Genomic DNA, 18,403 nt, shown 5'->3' with positions numbered 1-18,403 from the left:
GCCTCCACACTGTCCCCATCAAACACTCCCAGGACTGGTACAGCAGGAATTAGATCCAGAGCAAAGCTGCCTCCACACTGTCCCCATCAAACACTCCCAGGCTGGTACTAACAGGGGCTTCGATATAGAGTGAAGCTTTGTCCTGACAGTATAGTTATCTCTATTCTTTGTCTGGAGACTCACTGAGATGTTACATAGTATGGTAACGAAACATCTGAAACTGAATCTTCCAGCTCAGTGAGCAAACCTACATCCAGCAAAGCTTTGTCAAAACTGTCCCTATCAAACAATCCCAGGACAGAGGCACTACCAGACTAGATAAAGAGTAAGACTCTCCCTACACTTGAATTAAATTAGCGATTAATCAGTAGCAATTTCATGCTGTGGTTACTTGGCTGCTGGGACATGACTCAGACTGATAAACTCATTTCACATTTTTATCCTGTCAGTCTATGCTGGCTTAAAAATCTGCACCAGTGTACACTTACCTTCCACTAAGGTTACACACACATTCGCTGCTGGGATTTTTTTCCAGTTGAGTGTGTATTCTGAATTTACCGGCATTTTATACCATTCCACCACAAACTCTTCAGGAGTTGCATTGGCTGGTGGCTCCCAAAGCACCTGTACTGAGCGGTTCCTGCTATGAACTGTCATATTGAATGGTGGCGGAAAGCCTGAGCAAAACAAGCAATACAAATAAGTTCACTTTGGAATTCTAGCTGACACCCTGCTCCCACTCCCACTCCCACTCCCCCCACCATCCCACTCCGCTAAATTCCTTGCCCCTATGAAGGTGCAGGGCTCAGTCTCACGCTGCTGCTGTGATTGTCTGTTATATGTCAGTGTGCAGCATACAATGGAACCAGTGGATATACTTGCAACCACTGTTTGTCATATTCACTTGTACTGGTATCTGAAACTCCATCTGTAGAGGGAAATGTAGTAGTGCACATTTGTCATGGTGTGTTGATAATACGCTGGGTTAGTGATCAAGCTAATGGTCTGGGAACATGGGTTTTAATCCCATCATGGCAGTGCAGTTGACTCTTAACAGCCCTGTGAATTTTCCTCGGAAAACCACTGTGTTCAAAGGCAGTTTGGAATGGTAATAATCACCCCCATGCCATGAAAGAATAAAAGCAGGTACAATTTCTTCTCCACATATGCAAGGGGCAGTGATGTGTAAACAACTACTGTTCTCTCAACACATTTATATCTGTGTTTGATATCTGTTTGAGGTACGGTTCACCCTGCGCACTGTGTACATCTCTGGGTTTATGTTTACCTGCTGTGAGGTTGAGTATGGCTGGTTGAGTTGCTCCAACAGAGTTGTGTGCAGTGACGATCACCCATTGAGTGGTCCTTGAAAGGTTGAGGCTACAGCAGGCAGTCGATGATATTGCTTCCTCTGTTGTCATTTCTCTGTAGACCACTGAGTATTTCTGAATTTTTCCTCTTGCTTGATGTTGTTCAAGACGCTGCAAACCCACACACCCCAAATAAATGATCGTACTTTGATCTAATGGTGGGTTTGAATGTTGGCAGTTAGAAATTCATGTGTTTGAGTTAGAAAAGGGTCAGAAGAATGAGATGTTCAAATCTTGAATGAGAAATGGAGTTTGAGGAGCTGAATGCTTTGGACAGGTATCTGAGTTTGGACAGGTTTCAGAGATCAGAGTGACAGGTAGAACGTGCAGCCATTGCCATGTGATCCACATGGTGAAATGCTGGAAGGAATTAAACCACATCCAATGGCGCACACAGCAGCTCAGATACAGTCACCTCAATAAACCATGAAAACATGGTTGGGGTGGAGCTGAGGGAGATAGGGAATTAGGCTGGGACCGTCAGAAAACCAGGAAGAGTGATAATTGATAAAAGAAGCAGAGTATTAGCATATGTCTGGGTAAGTCTAGAATTACTGGAACAGAAATGAATCATGAAGGTCAGTACAGTTGGAGATTTGAGGGCATTAGCCAAGGACACAGTCTGAGAGCTGATTAGTAGCTGTAGTAGCAGAACACAGGCAAATTTGCAGGGTTTCTCAAACAACAGATTACCAAAGAACATAGACCACGTCAAGTGTAACCCAGACGGTGATATGATATTAAACATTTTCTCTAGCAATGTGAACTTCCAGACTGGGAGAGATGAGCAGCCCAGAGTTCGTTCTACTTTAGGAGAAAGTGAGGACTATAGATGCTGGAGATCAGAGCTGAAAATGTGTTGCTGGAAAAGCGCAGCAGGTCAGGCAGCATCCAAGGAGCAGGAGAATCGACGTTTCGGGCATGAGCCCTTCTTCAGGAATGAGGAAAGTGTGCCAAGCGGGCTAAGATAAAAGGTAGGGAGGGAGGAGGGACTTGGGGGAGGGGCATTGGAAATGCGATAGGTGGAAGGAGGTTAAGGTGAGGGTGATAGGCCGGAGTGGGGTGAGGTCGGAGAGGTCAGGAAGAAGATTGCAGGTTAGGAAGGTGGTGCTGAGTTTGAGGGTTAGGACTGAGACAAGGTGGGGGGAGGGGAAATGAGGAAACTGGAGAAATCTGAGTTCATCCCTTGTGGTTGGAGGGTTCCCAGGCGGAAGATGCGGCGCTCTTCCTCCAGCCATCATGTTGCTATGGTCTGGCGATGGAGGAGTTCAAGGACCTGCATATCCTTGGTGGAGTGGGAGGGGGAGTTGAAGTGTTGAGTCAAGGGGTGGTTGGGTTGGTTCTGAAACGTTCCGCAAGTAGGCGGCCTGTCTCCCCAATATAGAGGAGGCCACATCGGGTGCAGCGGATGCAGTAAATGATGTGTGTGGAGGTGCAGGTGAATTTGTGGCGGATATGGAAGGATCCCTTGGGGCCTTGAAGAGAGGTAAGGGAGGGAGGTGTGGGCGCAAGTTTCGCATTTCTTGCGGTTGCAGGGGAAGGTGCCGGGAGTGGAGATTGGGTTGGTGGGGGGTGTGAACCTGACGAGGGAGTCACGGAGGGAGTGGTCTTTTCGGAACGCTGATGGGGAGGGGAGGGAAATATATCCCTGGTGGTGGGGAGCGTTTGGAGGTGGCGGAAATGACAACGGATGATAAGATGTATATGGAAGTTGGTGGGGTGGTAGGTGAGGGCCAGTGGGGTCCTGTCCTGGTGGCGATTGGAGGGGTGGGGCTCAAGGGCGGAGGAGCGGGAAATGGAGGAGATGCGTTGGAGAGCGTCATTGACCACATCTGCGGGGAAATTGCGGTCTTTGAAGAAGGACCCAGTTCTCCCACACAGTCCCCACGCTTCCACACAGTCCCCACACTCCCACACAATCCCCACTGTCCCACAGTCCATACACTCCCTCACAGTCCCCACACTCCCACACAATCCATACACTCCCACACAATCCCCACGGTCCCACAGTCCATACACTCCCTCACAGTCCCCACACTCCCACACAATCCATACACTCCCACACAGTCCCCACACTCCCACACAATCCCCACTGTCCCACAGTCCATACACTCCCTCACAGTCCCCACACTCCCACACAATCCATACACTCCCACACAGTCCCCACGGTCCCACAGTCCATACACTCCCTCACAGTCCCCACACTCCCACACAATCCATACACTCCCACACAGTCCCCACACTCCCACACAATCCCCACTGTCCCACAGTCCATACACTCCCTCACAGTCCCCACACTCCCACACAATCCATACACTCCCACACAATCCCCACGGTCCCACAGTCCATATGCTCCCTCACATTCCATATGCTCCCTCACAGTCCCCACACTTCCACACAGTACATACACTCCCACACAGTCCCCACGCTCTCAAACAGTCCCCACACTCTCACACAGTCCCCACACTCTCACACAGTCCCCACACAGTCCCCACACTCTCACACAGTCCCCACACAGTCCCCACACTCCCACACAGTTCCCACACAGTCCCCACACTCTCACACAGTCCCCACACAATCCCCACACTCCCACACAGTCCCCACACTCCCACACAGTTCCCACACAGTCCCCACACTCCCATACAATCCCCACACTCCCACACAATCCCCACACTCCCACACAGTTCCCACACAGTCCCCACACTCCCACACAGTCCCCACACTCCCACACAGTTCCCACACAGTCCCCACACTCCCTCACAGTCCCCACACTCTCACACAGTCCCCACACAATCCCCACACTCCCACACAGTCCCCACACTCCCACACAGTTCCCACACAGTCCCCACACTCCCATACAATCCCCACACTCCCACACAATCCCCACACTCCCACACAGTTCCCACACAGTCCCCACACTCCCACACAGTCCCCACACTCCCACACAGTTCCCACACAGTCCCCACACTCCCTCACAGTCCCCACACTCTCACACAGTCCCCACACAATCCCCACACTCCCACACAGTCCCCACACTCCCACACAGTCCCCACACTCTCACACAGTCCCCACACTCCGTCACAATCCCCACACTCCCTCACAGTCCCCACACTCTCACAGTCCCCACACTCTCACACAGTCCCCACACAATCCCCACACTCCCACACAGTCCCCACACTCTCACACAGTCCCACACAATCCCCACACTCCCACACAGTCCCCACACTCTCACAGTCCCCACACTCTCACACAGTCCCCACACAATCCCCACACTCCCACACAGTCCCCACACTCTCACACAGTCCCCACACTCTCACACAGTCCCCACACAATCCCCACACTCTCACACAGTCCCCACACTCTCACACAGTTCCCACACAGTCCCCACACTCCCACACAGTCCCCACACTCTCACACAGTCCCCACACTCTCACACAGTCCCCACACTCCCACACAGTCCCCACGCTCCCACACAGTCTCCACACTCTCACACAGTCCCCACACAATCCCCACACTCCCACACTCCCACACAGTTCCCACACAGTCCCCACACTCCCACACAGTCCCCACACTCCCACACAGTCCCCACACAGTCCCCACACTCCCACACAGTCCCCATACTCCCTCACAGTCCCCACACTCCCACACAGTCCCCACACTCTCACACAGTCCCCACACAATCCCCACACTCCCACACAGTCCCCACGCTCCCACACAGTCCCCACGCTCTCACACAGTCCCCACACAATCCCCACACTCCCACACAGTCCCCACACTCCCACACAGTCCCCACACAGTCCCCATGCTCCGACACGGACCGTACACACCCACCCCCCGACACGGTCCGTACACACCCACACCCCGACACGGTCCGTACACACCCACCCCCCGACACGGTCCGTACACTCCCACACCCCGACACGGTCCGTACACACCCACCCCCCGACACGGTCCGTACACACCCACCCCCCGACACGGTCCGTACACTCCCACACCCCGACACGGTCCGTACACACCCACCCCCCCGACACGGTCCGTACACACCCACACCCCGACACAGTCCGTACGCTCTCACACCCCGACACGGTCCGTACACACCCACACCCCGACACGGTCCGTACACACCCACCCCCCGACACGGTCCGTACACTCCCACACCCCGACACGGTCCGTACGCACCCACACCCCGACACGGTCCGTACACACCCACACCCCGACACGGTCCGTACACTCTCACACCCCGACACGGTCCGTACACTCTCACACCCCGACACGGTCCGTACACACCCACCCCCCCGACACGGTCCGTACACACCCACCCCGACACGGTCCGTACACACCCACCCCCCCGACACGGTCCGTACACTCTCACACCCCGACACGGTCTGTACACTCTCACACCCCGACACGGTCCGTACACACCCACCCCCCCGACACGGCCCGTACACTCTCACACCCCGACACGGTCCGTACACACCCACCCCCCCGACACGGTCCGTACACACCCACACCCCGACACGGTCCGTACACTCCCACACCCCGACACGGTCCGTACACACCCACACCCCGACACGGTCCGTACACACCCACCCCCCCGACACGGTCCGTACACTCTCACACCCCGACACGGTCCGTACACTCTCACACCCCGACACGGTCCGTACACTCTCACACCCCGACACGGTCCGTACACACCCACCCCCCCGACACGGTCCGTACACACCCACACCCCGACACGGTCCGTACACTCTCACACCCCGACACGGTCCGTACACTCCCACCCCCCGACACGGTCCGTACACACCCACACCCCGACACGGTCTGTACACTCCCACCCCCCGACACGGTCCGTACACACCCACCCCCCCGACACGGTCCGTACACTCTCACACCCCGACACGGTCTGTACACTCTCACACCCCGACACGGTCCGTACACACCCACACCCCGACACGGTCCGTACACACCCACCCCCCCGACCCGGTCCGTACACACCCACACCCCGACACGGTCTGTACACTCCCACCCCCCGACACGGTCCGTACACACCCACCCCCCCGACACGGTCCGTACACTCTCACACCCCGACACGGTCTGTACACTCTCACACCCCGACACGGTCCGTACACACCCCCCCCCGACACGGTCCGTACACTCTCACACCCCGACACGGTCCGTACACACCCACCCCCCCGACACGGTCCGTACACTCTCACACCCCGCCACGGTCTTTACACTCCCACCCCCCGACACGGTCCGTACACACCCACCCCCCGACACGGTCCGTACGCACCCACCCCCCGACACGGTCCGTACGCACACACACCCCGACATGGTCCGTACACTCTCACACCCCGACACGGTCCGTACACACCCACACCCCGACACGGTCTGTACACTCCCACCCCCCGACACGGTCCGTACACACCCACCCCCCCGACACGGTCCGTACACTCTCACACCCCGACACGGTCTGTACACTCTCACACCCCGACACGGTCCGTACACACCCACCCCCCGACACGGTCCGTACACTCCCACACCCCGACACGGTCCGTTCACTCCCACACCCCGACACGGTCCGTACACTCTCACACCCCGACACGGTCTGTACACTCTCACACCCCGACACGGTCCGTACACTCTCACACCCCGACACGGTCCGTACACACCCACACCCCGACACGGTCCGTACACACCCACACCCCGACACGGTCCGTACACTCTCACACCCCGACACGGTCCGTACACACCCACACCCCGACACGGTCCGTAGACTCTCACACCCCGACACGGTCCGTACACACCCACCCCCCCGACCCGGTCCGTACACACACACCCCGACACGGTCTGTACACTCCCACACCCCGACACGGTCCGTACTCCCACACCTCGACACGGTCCGTACACTCCCACACCCCGACACGGTCCGTACACTCTCACACCCCGACACGGTCCGTACACACCCACCCCCCCGACACGGTCCGTACACTCTCACACCCCGACACGGTCCGTACACACCCACACCACGACACGGTCCGTACACTCCCACACCCCGACACGGTCCGTACACTCCCACACCCCCACACGGTCCGTACACACCCACCCCCCGACACAGTCCGTACACTCTCACACCCCGTCACGGTCCGCACGCACCCACACGCCGACACGGTCCGTACACACCCACACCCCGACACGGTCCGTACACACTCACACCCCGACACGGTCCATACTCCCACACCCCGACACGGTCCGTACACTCCCACACCCCGACACGATCCGTACACACACACCCCCCGACACGGTCCGCACGCACCCACACCCCGACACGGTCCGTACACACCCACCCCCCCGACACGGTCCGTACACTCTCACACCCCGACACGGTCCGTACGCACCCACACCCCGACACGGTCCGTACACTCCCACACCCCGACACGGTCCGTACACTCTCACACCCCGACACGGTCCGTACACTCTCACACCCCGACACGGTCCGTACACACCCACCCCCCCGACACGGTCCGTACACTCTCACACCCCGACACGGTCCGTACACACCCACACCACGACACGGTCCGTACACACCCACCCCCCCGACACGGTCCGTACACTCTCACACCCCGACACGGTCCGTACACACCCACACCACGACACGGTCCGTACACTCCCACACCCCGACACGGTCCGTACACTCCCACACCCCGACACGGTCCGTACACTCTCACACCCCGACACGGTCCGTACACACCCACACCCCGACACGGTCCGTACACTCCCACACCCCGACACGGTCCGTACACACCCACCCCCCGACACGGTCCGTACACTCTCACACCCCGACACGGTCCGCACGCACCCACACCCCGACACGGTCCGTACACACCCACCCCCCCGACACGGTCCGTACACACCCACACCCCGACACGGTCCGTACACACTCACACCCCGACATGGTCCATACTCCCACCCCCCGACATGATCCGTACACACACACCCCCCGACACGGTCCGCACGCACCCACACCCCGACACGGTCCGCACGCACCCACACCCCGACACGGTCCGTACACACCCCCCCCCCCGACACGGTCCGTACACTCTCACACCCCGACACGGTCCGTACGCACCCACACCCCGACACGGTCCGTACACTCCCACACCCCGACACGGTCCGCACGCACCCACACCCCGACACGGTCCGTACACTCCCACACCCCGACACGGTCCGTACACTCCCACACCCCGACACGGTCCGTACACACCCACACCCCCCGACACGGTCCGTACACACCCACACCACGACACGGTCCGTACACTCCCACACCCCGACACGGTCCGTACACTCTCACACCCCGACACGGTCCGTACACACCCACACCCCGACACGGTCCGTACACTCCCACACCCCGACACGGTCCGTACACACCCACCCCCCGACACGGTCCGTACACTCTCACACCCCGACACGGTCCGTACACTCTCACACCCCGACACGGTCCGTACACTCCCACACCCCGACACGGTCCGCACGCACACACCCCCCGACACGGTCCGTACACACCCACCCCACCGACACGGTCCGTACACACCCACACCCCGAGACGGTCCGTACACACACACACCCCCCGACACGGTCCGTACACACCCACACCACGACACGGTCCGTACACTCCCACACCCCGACACGGTCCGTACACTCTCACACCCCGACACGGTCCGTACACACCCACACCCCGACACGGTCCGTACACTCCCACACCCCGACACGGTCCGTACACACCCACCCCCCGACACGGTCCGTACACTCTCACACCCCGACACGGTCCGTACACTCTCACACCCCGACACGGTCCGCACGCACCCACACCCCGACACGGTCCGTACACACCCACCCCCCGACACGGTCCGTACACTCCCACACCCCGACACGGTCCGTACACTCCCACACCCCGACACGGTCCGTACACACCCACACCCCGACACGGTCCGTACACTCCCACACCCCGACACGGTCCGTACACACCCACCCCCCGACACGGTCCGTACACTCTCACACCCCGACACGGTCCGCACGCACCCACACCCCGACACGGTCCGTACACACACACCCCCCCGACACGGTCCGTACACACCCACACCCCGACACGGTCCGTACACGCTCACACCCCGACACGGTCCATACTCCCACCCCCCGACACGATCCGTACACACACACCCCCCCGACACGGTCCGCACGCACCCACACCCCGACACGGTCCGTACACACCCACCCCCGACACGGTCCGTACACTCTCACACCCCGACACGGTCCGTACACACCCACCCCCCCGACACGGTCCGTACACTCTCACACCCCGACACGGTCCGTACGCACCCACACCCCGACACGGTCCGTACACACCCACACCCCGACACGGTCCGTACACTCTCACACCCCGACACGGTCCGTACACACCCACACCCCCACACGGTCCGTACACACCCACCCCCCCGACACGGTCCGTAGACTCTCACACCCCGACACGGTCCGTACACACCCACCCCCCCGACACGGTCCGTACACACACACCCCGACACGGTCTGTACACTCCCACACCCCGACACGGTCCGTACTCCCACACCTCGACACGGTCCGTACACTCCCACACCCCGACACGGTCCGTACACTCTCACACCCCGACACGGTCCGTACACACCCACCCCCCCGACACGGTCCGTACACTCTCACACCCCGACACGGTCCGTACACACCCACACCACGACACGGTCCGTACACTCCCACACCCCGACACGGTCCGTACACTCTCACACCCCGACACGGTCCGTACACACCCACACCCCGACACGGTCCGTACACTCCCACACCCCGACACGGTCCGTACACACCCACCCCCCCGACACGGTCCGTACACACCCACACCCCGACACGGTCCGTACACACTCACACCCCGACACGGTCCATACTCCCACCCCCCGACACGATCCGTACACACACACCCCCGACACGGTCCGCACGCACCCACACCCCGACACGGTCCGTACACACCCACCCCCCCGACACGGTCCGTACACTCCCACACCCCGACACGGTCCGTACACTCTCACACCCCGACACGGTCCGTACACTCTCACACCCCGACACGGTCCGTACACACCCACCCCCCCGACACGGTCCGTACACTCTCACACCCCGACACGGTCCGTACACACCCACACCACGACACGGTCCGTACACTCCCACACCCCGACACGGTCCGTACACTCCCACACCCCGACACGGTCCGTACACACCCACACCCCGACACGGTCCGTACACTCCCACACCCCGACACGGTCCGTACACTCTCACACCCCGACACGGTCCGTACACTCTCACACCCCGACACGGTCCGTACACACCCACCCCCCGACACGGTCCGTACACTCTCACACCCCGACACGGTCCGTACACACACACCCCCCCGACACGGTCCGCACGCACCCACACCCCGACACGGTCCGTACACACACACCCCCCCGACACGGTCCGTACACACCCACACCCCGACACGGTCCGTACACGCTCACACCCCGACACGGTCCGTACACTCTCACACCCCGACACGGTCCGTACACTCCCACCCCCCGACACGGTCCGTACACACCCACCCCCCGACACGGTCCGTACACTCCCACACCCCGACACGATCCATACACACACACCCCCCGACACGGTCCGCACGCACCCACACCCCGACACGGTCCGTACACACCCACCCCCCCGACACGGTCCGTACACTCTCACACCCCGACACGGTCCGTACGCACCCACACCCCGACACGGTCCGTACACACCCACACCCCGACACGGTCCGTACACTCTCACACCCCGACACGGTCTGTACACTCTCACACACCGACACGGTCCGTACACACCCACCCCCCCGACACGGTCCGTAGACTCTCACACCCCGACACGGTCCGTACACACCCACCCCCCCGACACGGTCCGTACACACACACCCCGACACGGTCTGTACACTCCCACACCCCGACACGGTCCGTACTCCCACACCTCGACACGGTCCGTACACTCCCACACCCCGACACGGTCCGTACACTCTCACACCCCGACACGGTCCGTACACACCCACCCCCCCGACACGGTCCGTACACTCTCACACCCCGACACGGTCCGTACACACCCACCCCCGACACGGTCCGTACACACCCACCCCCCGACACGGTCCGTACACTCTCACACCCCGACACGGTCCGTACACTCTCACACCCCGACACGGTCCGTACACACCCACACCCCGACACGGTCCGTACACACCCACCCCCCCGACACGGTCCGTACACACCCACACCCCGACACGGTCCGTACACACCCACCCCCCCGACACGGTCCGTACACACCCACACCCCGACACGGTCCGTACACTCTCACACCCCGACACGGTCCGTACACACCCACACCACGACACGGTCCGTACACTCCCACACCCCGACACGGTCCGTACACTCCCACACCCCGACACGGTCCGTACACACCCACCCCCCGACACGGACCGTACACTCTCACACCCCGACACGGTCCGCACGCACCCACACCCCGACACGGTCCGTACACACACACCCCCCCGACACGGTCCGTACACACCCACACCCCGACACGGTCCGTACACGCTCACACCCCGACACGGTCCATACTCCCACCCCCCGACACGATCCGTACACACACACCCCCGACACGGTCCGCACGCACCCACACCCCGACACGGTCCGTACACACCCACCCCCCCGACACGGTCCGTACACTCACACACCCCGACACGGTCCGTACGCACCCACACCCCGACACGGTCCGTACACACCCACACCCCGACACGGTCCGTACACTCCCACACCCCGACACGGTCCGTACACTCTCACACCCCGACACGGTCCGTACACTCTCACACCCCGACACGGTCCGTACACACCCACCCCCCCGACACGGTCCGTAGACTCTCACACCCCGACACGGTCCGTACACACCCACCCCCCCGACACGGTCCGTACACACACACCCCGACACGGTCTGTACACTCCCACACCCCGACACGGTCCGTACTCCCACACCTCGACACGGTCCGTACACTCCCACACCCCGACACGGTCCGTACACTCTCACACCCCGACACGGTCCGTACACACCCACCCCCCCGACACGGTCCGTACACTCTCACACCCCGACACGGTCCGTACACACCCACACCACGACACGGTCCGTACACTCCCACACCCCGACACGGTCCGTACACTCTCACACCCCGACACGGTCCGTACACACCCACACCCCGACACGGTCCGTACACTCCCACACCCCGACACGGTCCGTACACACCCACACGCCGACACGGTCCGTACACTCACACACCCCGACACGGTCCGCACGCACCCACACCCCGACACGGTCCGTACACACCCACACCCCCGACACGGTCCGTACACACCCACCCCCCCGACACGGTCCGTACACACCCACACCCCGACACGGTCCGTACACACTCACACCCCGACACGGTCCATACTCCCACCCCCCGACACGATCCGTACACACACACCCCCCGACACGGTCCGCACGCACCCACACCCCGACACGGTCCGTACACACCCACCCCCCCGACACGGTCCGTACACTCTCACACCCCGACACGGTCCGTACGCACCCACACCCCGACACGGACCGTACACTCCCACACCCCGACACGGTCCGTACACTCCCACACCCCGACACGGTCCGTACACTCTCACACCCCGACACGGTCCGTACACACCCACCCCCCCGACACGGTCCGTACACTCCCACACCCCGACACGGTCCGTACACTCTCACACCCCGACACGGTCCGTACACTCACACACCCCGACACGGTCCGTACACACCCACCCCGCCGACATGGTCCGTACACTCTCACACCCCGACACGGTCCGTACACACCCACACCCCGACACGGTCCGTACACTCTCACACCCCGACACGGTCCGCACGCACCCACACCCCGACACGGTCCGTACACACCCACCCCCCCGACACGGTCCGTACACACCCACACCCCGACACGGTCCGTACACTCCCACACCCCGACACGGTCCGTACACTCCCACACCCCGACACGGTCCGTACGCACCCACCCCCCCGACACGGTCCGTACACACCCACACCCCGACACGGTCCGTACACTCCCACACCCCGACACGGTCCGTACACACCCACACCCCGACACGGTCCGTACACACTCACACCCCGACACGGTCCATACTCCCACCCCCCGACACGATCCGTACACACACACCCCCCGACACGGTCCGCACGCACCCACACCCCGACACGGTCCGTACACACCCACCCCCCCGACACGGTCCGTACACACCCACACCCCGACACGGTCCGTACACTCCCACACCCCGACACGGTCCGTACACTCCCACACCCCGACACGGTCCGTACACTCCCACACCCCGACACGGTCCGTACGCACCCACACCCCGACACGGTCCGTACACTCCCACACCCCGACACGGTCCGTACACTCCCACACCCCGACACGGTCCGCACGCACCCACACCCCGACACGGTCCGTACACACCCACCCCACCGACACGGTCCGTACACACCCACACCCCGACACGGTCCGTACACACCCACACCCCCCGACACGGTCCGTACACACCCACACCCCGACACGGTCCGTACACTCCCACACCCCGACACGGTCCGTACACACCCACCCCCCCGACACGGTCCGTACACACCCACACCCCGACACGGTCCGTACACTCCCACACCCCGACACGGTCCGTACACTCCCACACCCCGACACGATCCGTACACACCCACCCCCCGACACAGTCCGTACACTCTCACACCCCGACACGGTCCGCACGCACCCACACCCTGACACGGTCCGTACACACACACCCCCCCGACACGGTCCGTACACACCCACACCCCGACACGGTCCGTACACGCTCACACCCCGACACAGTCCATACTCCCACCCCCCGACACGATCCGTACACACACACCCCCCGACACGGTCCGCACGCACCCACACCCCGACACGGTCCGTACACACCCACCCCCCCGACACGGTCCGTACACTCTCACACCCCGACACGGTCCGTACGCACCCACACCCCGACACGGTCCGTACACACCCACCCCCCCGACACGGTCCGTACACACCCACACCCCGACACGGTCCGTACACTCTCACACCCCGACACGGTCTGTACACTCTCACACCCCGACACGGTCCGTACACACCCACCCCCCCGACACGGTCCGTAGACTCTCACACCCCGACACGGTCCGTACACACCCACCCCCCCGACACGGTCCGTACACACACACCCCGACACGGTCTGTACACTCCCACACCCCGACACGGTCCGTACTCCCACACCTCGACACGGTCCGTACACTCCCACACCCCGACACGGTCCGTACACTCTCACACCCCGACACGGTCCGTACACACCCACCCCCCCGACCCGGTCCGTACACACCCACACCCCGACACGGTCCGTACACTCCCACACCCCGACACGGTCCGTACACTCCCACACCCCGACACGGTCCGTACACACCCACCCCCCGACACGGTCCGTACACTCTCACACCCCGACACGGTCCGCACGCACCCACACCCCGACACGGTCCGTACACACCCACCCCCCCGACACGGTCCGTACACACCCACACCCCGACACGGTCCGTACACACTCACACCCCGACACGGTCCATACTCCCACCCCCCGACACGATCCGTACACACACACCCCCCGACACGGTCCGCACGCACCCACACCCCGACACGGTCCGTACACACCCACCCCCCCGACACGGTCCGTACACTCACACACCCCGACACGGTCCGTACGCACCCACACCCCGACACGGTCCGTACACTCCCACACCCCGACACGGTCCGTACACTCCCACACCCCGACACGGTCCGTACACTCTCACACCCCGACACGGTCCGTACACTCTCACACCCCGACACGGTCCGTACACACCCACCCCCCCGACACGGTCCGTACACTCTCACACCCCGACACGGTCCGTACACACCCACACCACGACACGGTCCGTACACTCCCACACCCCGACACGGTCCGTACACACCCACACCCCGACACGGTCCGTACACTCCCACACCCCGACACGGTCCGTACACTCCCACACCCCGACACGGTCCGTACACACCCACCCCCGACACGGTCCGTACACTCTCACACCCCGACACGGTCCGCACGCACCCACACCCCGACACGGTCCGTACACACCCACCCCCCCGACACGGTCCGTACACACCCACACCCCGACACGGTCCGTACACACTCACACCCCGACATGGTCCATACTCCCACCCCCCGACATGATCCGTACACACACACCCCCGACACGGTCCGCACGCACCCACACCCCGACACGGTCCGTACACACCCACCCCCCCGACACGGTCCGTACACACCCACCCCCCCGACACGGTCCGTACGCACCCACACCCCGACACGGTCCGTACACTCCCACACCCCGACACGGTCCGCACGCACCCACACCCCGACACGGTCCGTACACTCCCACACCCCGACACGGTCCGCACGCACCCACACCCCGACACGGTCCGTACACAAACCCCCCCAACACAGTCCGTACGCACACACCCCCCCGACACGGTCCGTACACACCCACCCCACCGACACGGTCCGTACACACCCACACCCCGACACGGTCCGTACACACCCACACCCCCCGACACGGTCCGTACACACCCACACCCCGACACGGTCCGTACACTCCCACACCCCGACACGGTCCGTACACTCTCACACCCCGACACGGTCCGTACACACCCACCCCACCGACACGGTCCGTACACACCCACACCCCGACACGGTCCGTACACACCCACACCCCCCGACACGGTCCGTACACTCTCACACCCCGACACGGTCCGTACACTCTCACACCCCGACACGGTCCGCACGCACCCACACCCCGACACGGTCCGTACACACCCACCCCCCCGACACGGTCCGTACACACCCACACCCCGACACGGTCCGTACACTCCCACACCCCGACACGGTCCGTACACTCCCACACCCCGACACGATCCGTACACACCCACCCCCCGACACGGTCCGTACACTCTCACACCCCGACACGGTCCGCACGCACCCACACCCTGACACGGTCCGTACACACACACCCCCCCCGACACGGTCCGTACACACCCACACCCCGACACGGTCCGTACACGCTCACACCCCGACACAGTCCATACTCCCACCCCCCGACACGATCCGTACACACACACACCCCCCGACACGGTCCGCACGCACCCACACCCCGACACGGTCCGTACACACCCACCCCCCCGACACGGTCCGTACACTCTCACACCCCGACACGGTCCGTACGCACCCACACCCCGACACGGTCCGTACACACCCACACCCCGACACGGTCCGTACACTCTCACACCCCGACACGGTCTGTACACTCTCACACCCACACCCCGACACGGTCCGTACACACCCACCCCCCCCGACACGGTCCGTAGACTCTCACACCCCGACACGGTCCGTACACACCCACCCCCCCGACACGGTCCGTACACACACACCCCGACACGGTCTGTACACTCCCACACCCCGACACGGTCCGTACTCCCACACCTCGACACGGTCCGTACACTCCCACACCCCGACACGGTCCGTACACTCTCACACCCCGACACGGTCCGTACACACCCCCCCCCCCGACACGGTCCGTACACTCTCACACCCCGACACGGTCCGTACACACCCACACCACGACACGGTCCGTACACTCCCACACCCCGACACGGTCCGTACACTCTCACACCCCGACACGGTCCGTACACACCCACACCCCGACACGGTCCGTACACACCCACCCCCCCGACACGGTCCGTACACTCCCACACCCCGACACGGTCCGTACACTCCCACACCCCGACACGGTCCGTACACACCCACCCCCCGACACGGTCCGTACACTCTCACACCCCGACACGGTCCGCACGCACCCACACCCCGACACGGTCCGTACACACCCACCCCCCCGACACGGTCCGTACACACCCACACCCCGACACGGTCCGTACACACTCACACCCCGACACGGTCCATACTCCCACCCCCCGACACGATCCGTACACACACACCCCCCGACACGGTCCGCACGCACCCACACCCCGACACGGTCCGTACACACCCACCCCCCCGACACGGTCCGTACACTCTCACACCCCGACACGGTCCGTACGCACCCACACCCCGACACGGTCCGTACACTCCCACACCCCGACACGGTCCGTACACTCTCACACCCCGACACGGTCCGTACACACCCACACCCCGACACGGTCCGTACACTCCCACACCCCGACACGGTCCGTACACTCCCACACCCCGACACGGTCCGTACACTCTCACACCACGACACGGTCCGTACACTCCCACACCCCGACACGGTCCGTACACTCTCACACCCCGACACGGTCCGTACACACCCACACCCCGACACGGTCCGTACACTCCCACACCCCGACACGGTCCGTACGCACCCACACCCCGACACGGTCCGTACACACCCACCCCCCCGACACGGTCCGTACACACCCACACCCCGACACGGTCCGTACACACCCACCCCCCGACACGGTCCGTACACTCTCACACCCCGACACGGTCCGCACGCACCCACACCCCGACACGGTCCGTACACACCCACCCCCCCGACACGGTCCGTACACACCCACACCCCGACACGGTCCGTACACACTCACACCCCGACATGGTCCATACTCCCACCCCCCGACATGATCCGTACACACACACCCCCCGACACGGTCCGCACGCACCCACACCCCGACACGGTCCGCACGCACCCACACCCCGACACGGTCCGTACACACCCCCCCCCCCGACACGGTCCGTACGCACCCACACCCCGACACGGTC

At 62.8% G+C, this 18,403-nt stretch overlaps 1 protein-coding gene across 1 annotated transcript in view; it reads right to left on the bottom strand.

Annotated features, from left to right (window-relative positions):
- The window catches only part of LOC132835973 (interleukin-12 receptor subunit beta-2-like), a 76,212-nt gene that overhangs the window by 16,154 nt on the left and 41,655 nt on the right, over positions 1-18,403 (bottom strand). Inside the window, exons 8-9 of the mRNA XM_060855146.1 lie at positions 1,289-1,481; positions 489-677 (exon numbers count right to left, since the gene is read on the bottom strand). Of these exons, the coding sequence (XP_060711129.1) occupies positions 489-677; positions 1,289-1,481 (382 nt within the window). The remainder of the gene's footprint in view (positions 1-488; positions 678-1,288; positions 1,482-18,403) is intronic.

Source organism: Hemiscyllium ocellatum, chromosome 45, assembly GCF_020745735.1.
Source record: "Hemiscyllium ocellatum isolate sHemOce1 chromosome 45, sHemOce1.pat.X.cur, whole genome shotgun sequence".
NCBI classification, from domain to species: domain Eukaryota; kingdom Metazoa; phylum Chordata; class Chondrichthyes; order Orectolobiformes; family Hemiscylliidae; genus Hemiscyllium; species Hemiscyllium ocellatum.
This window is presented reverse-complemented; position numbering and strand designations above follow the sequence as displayed.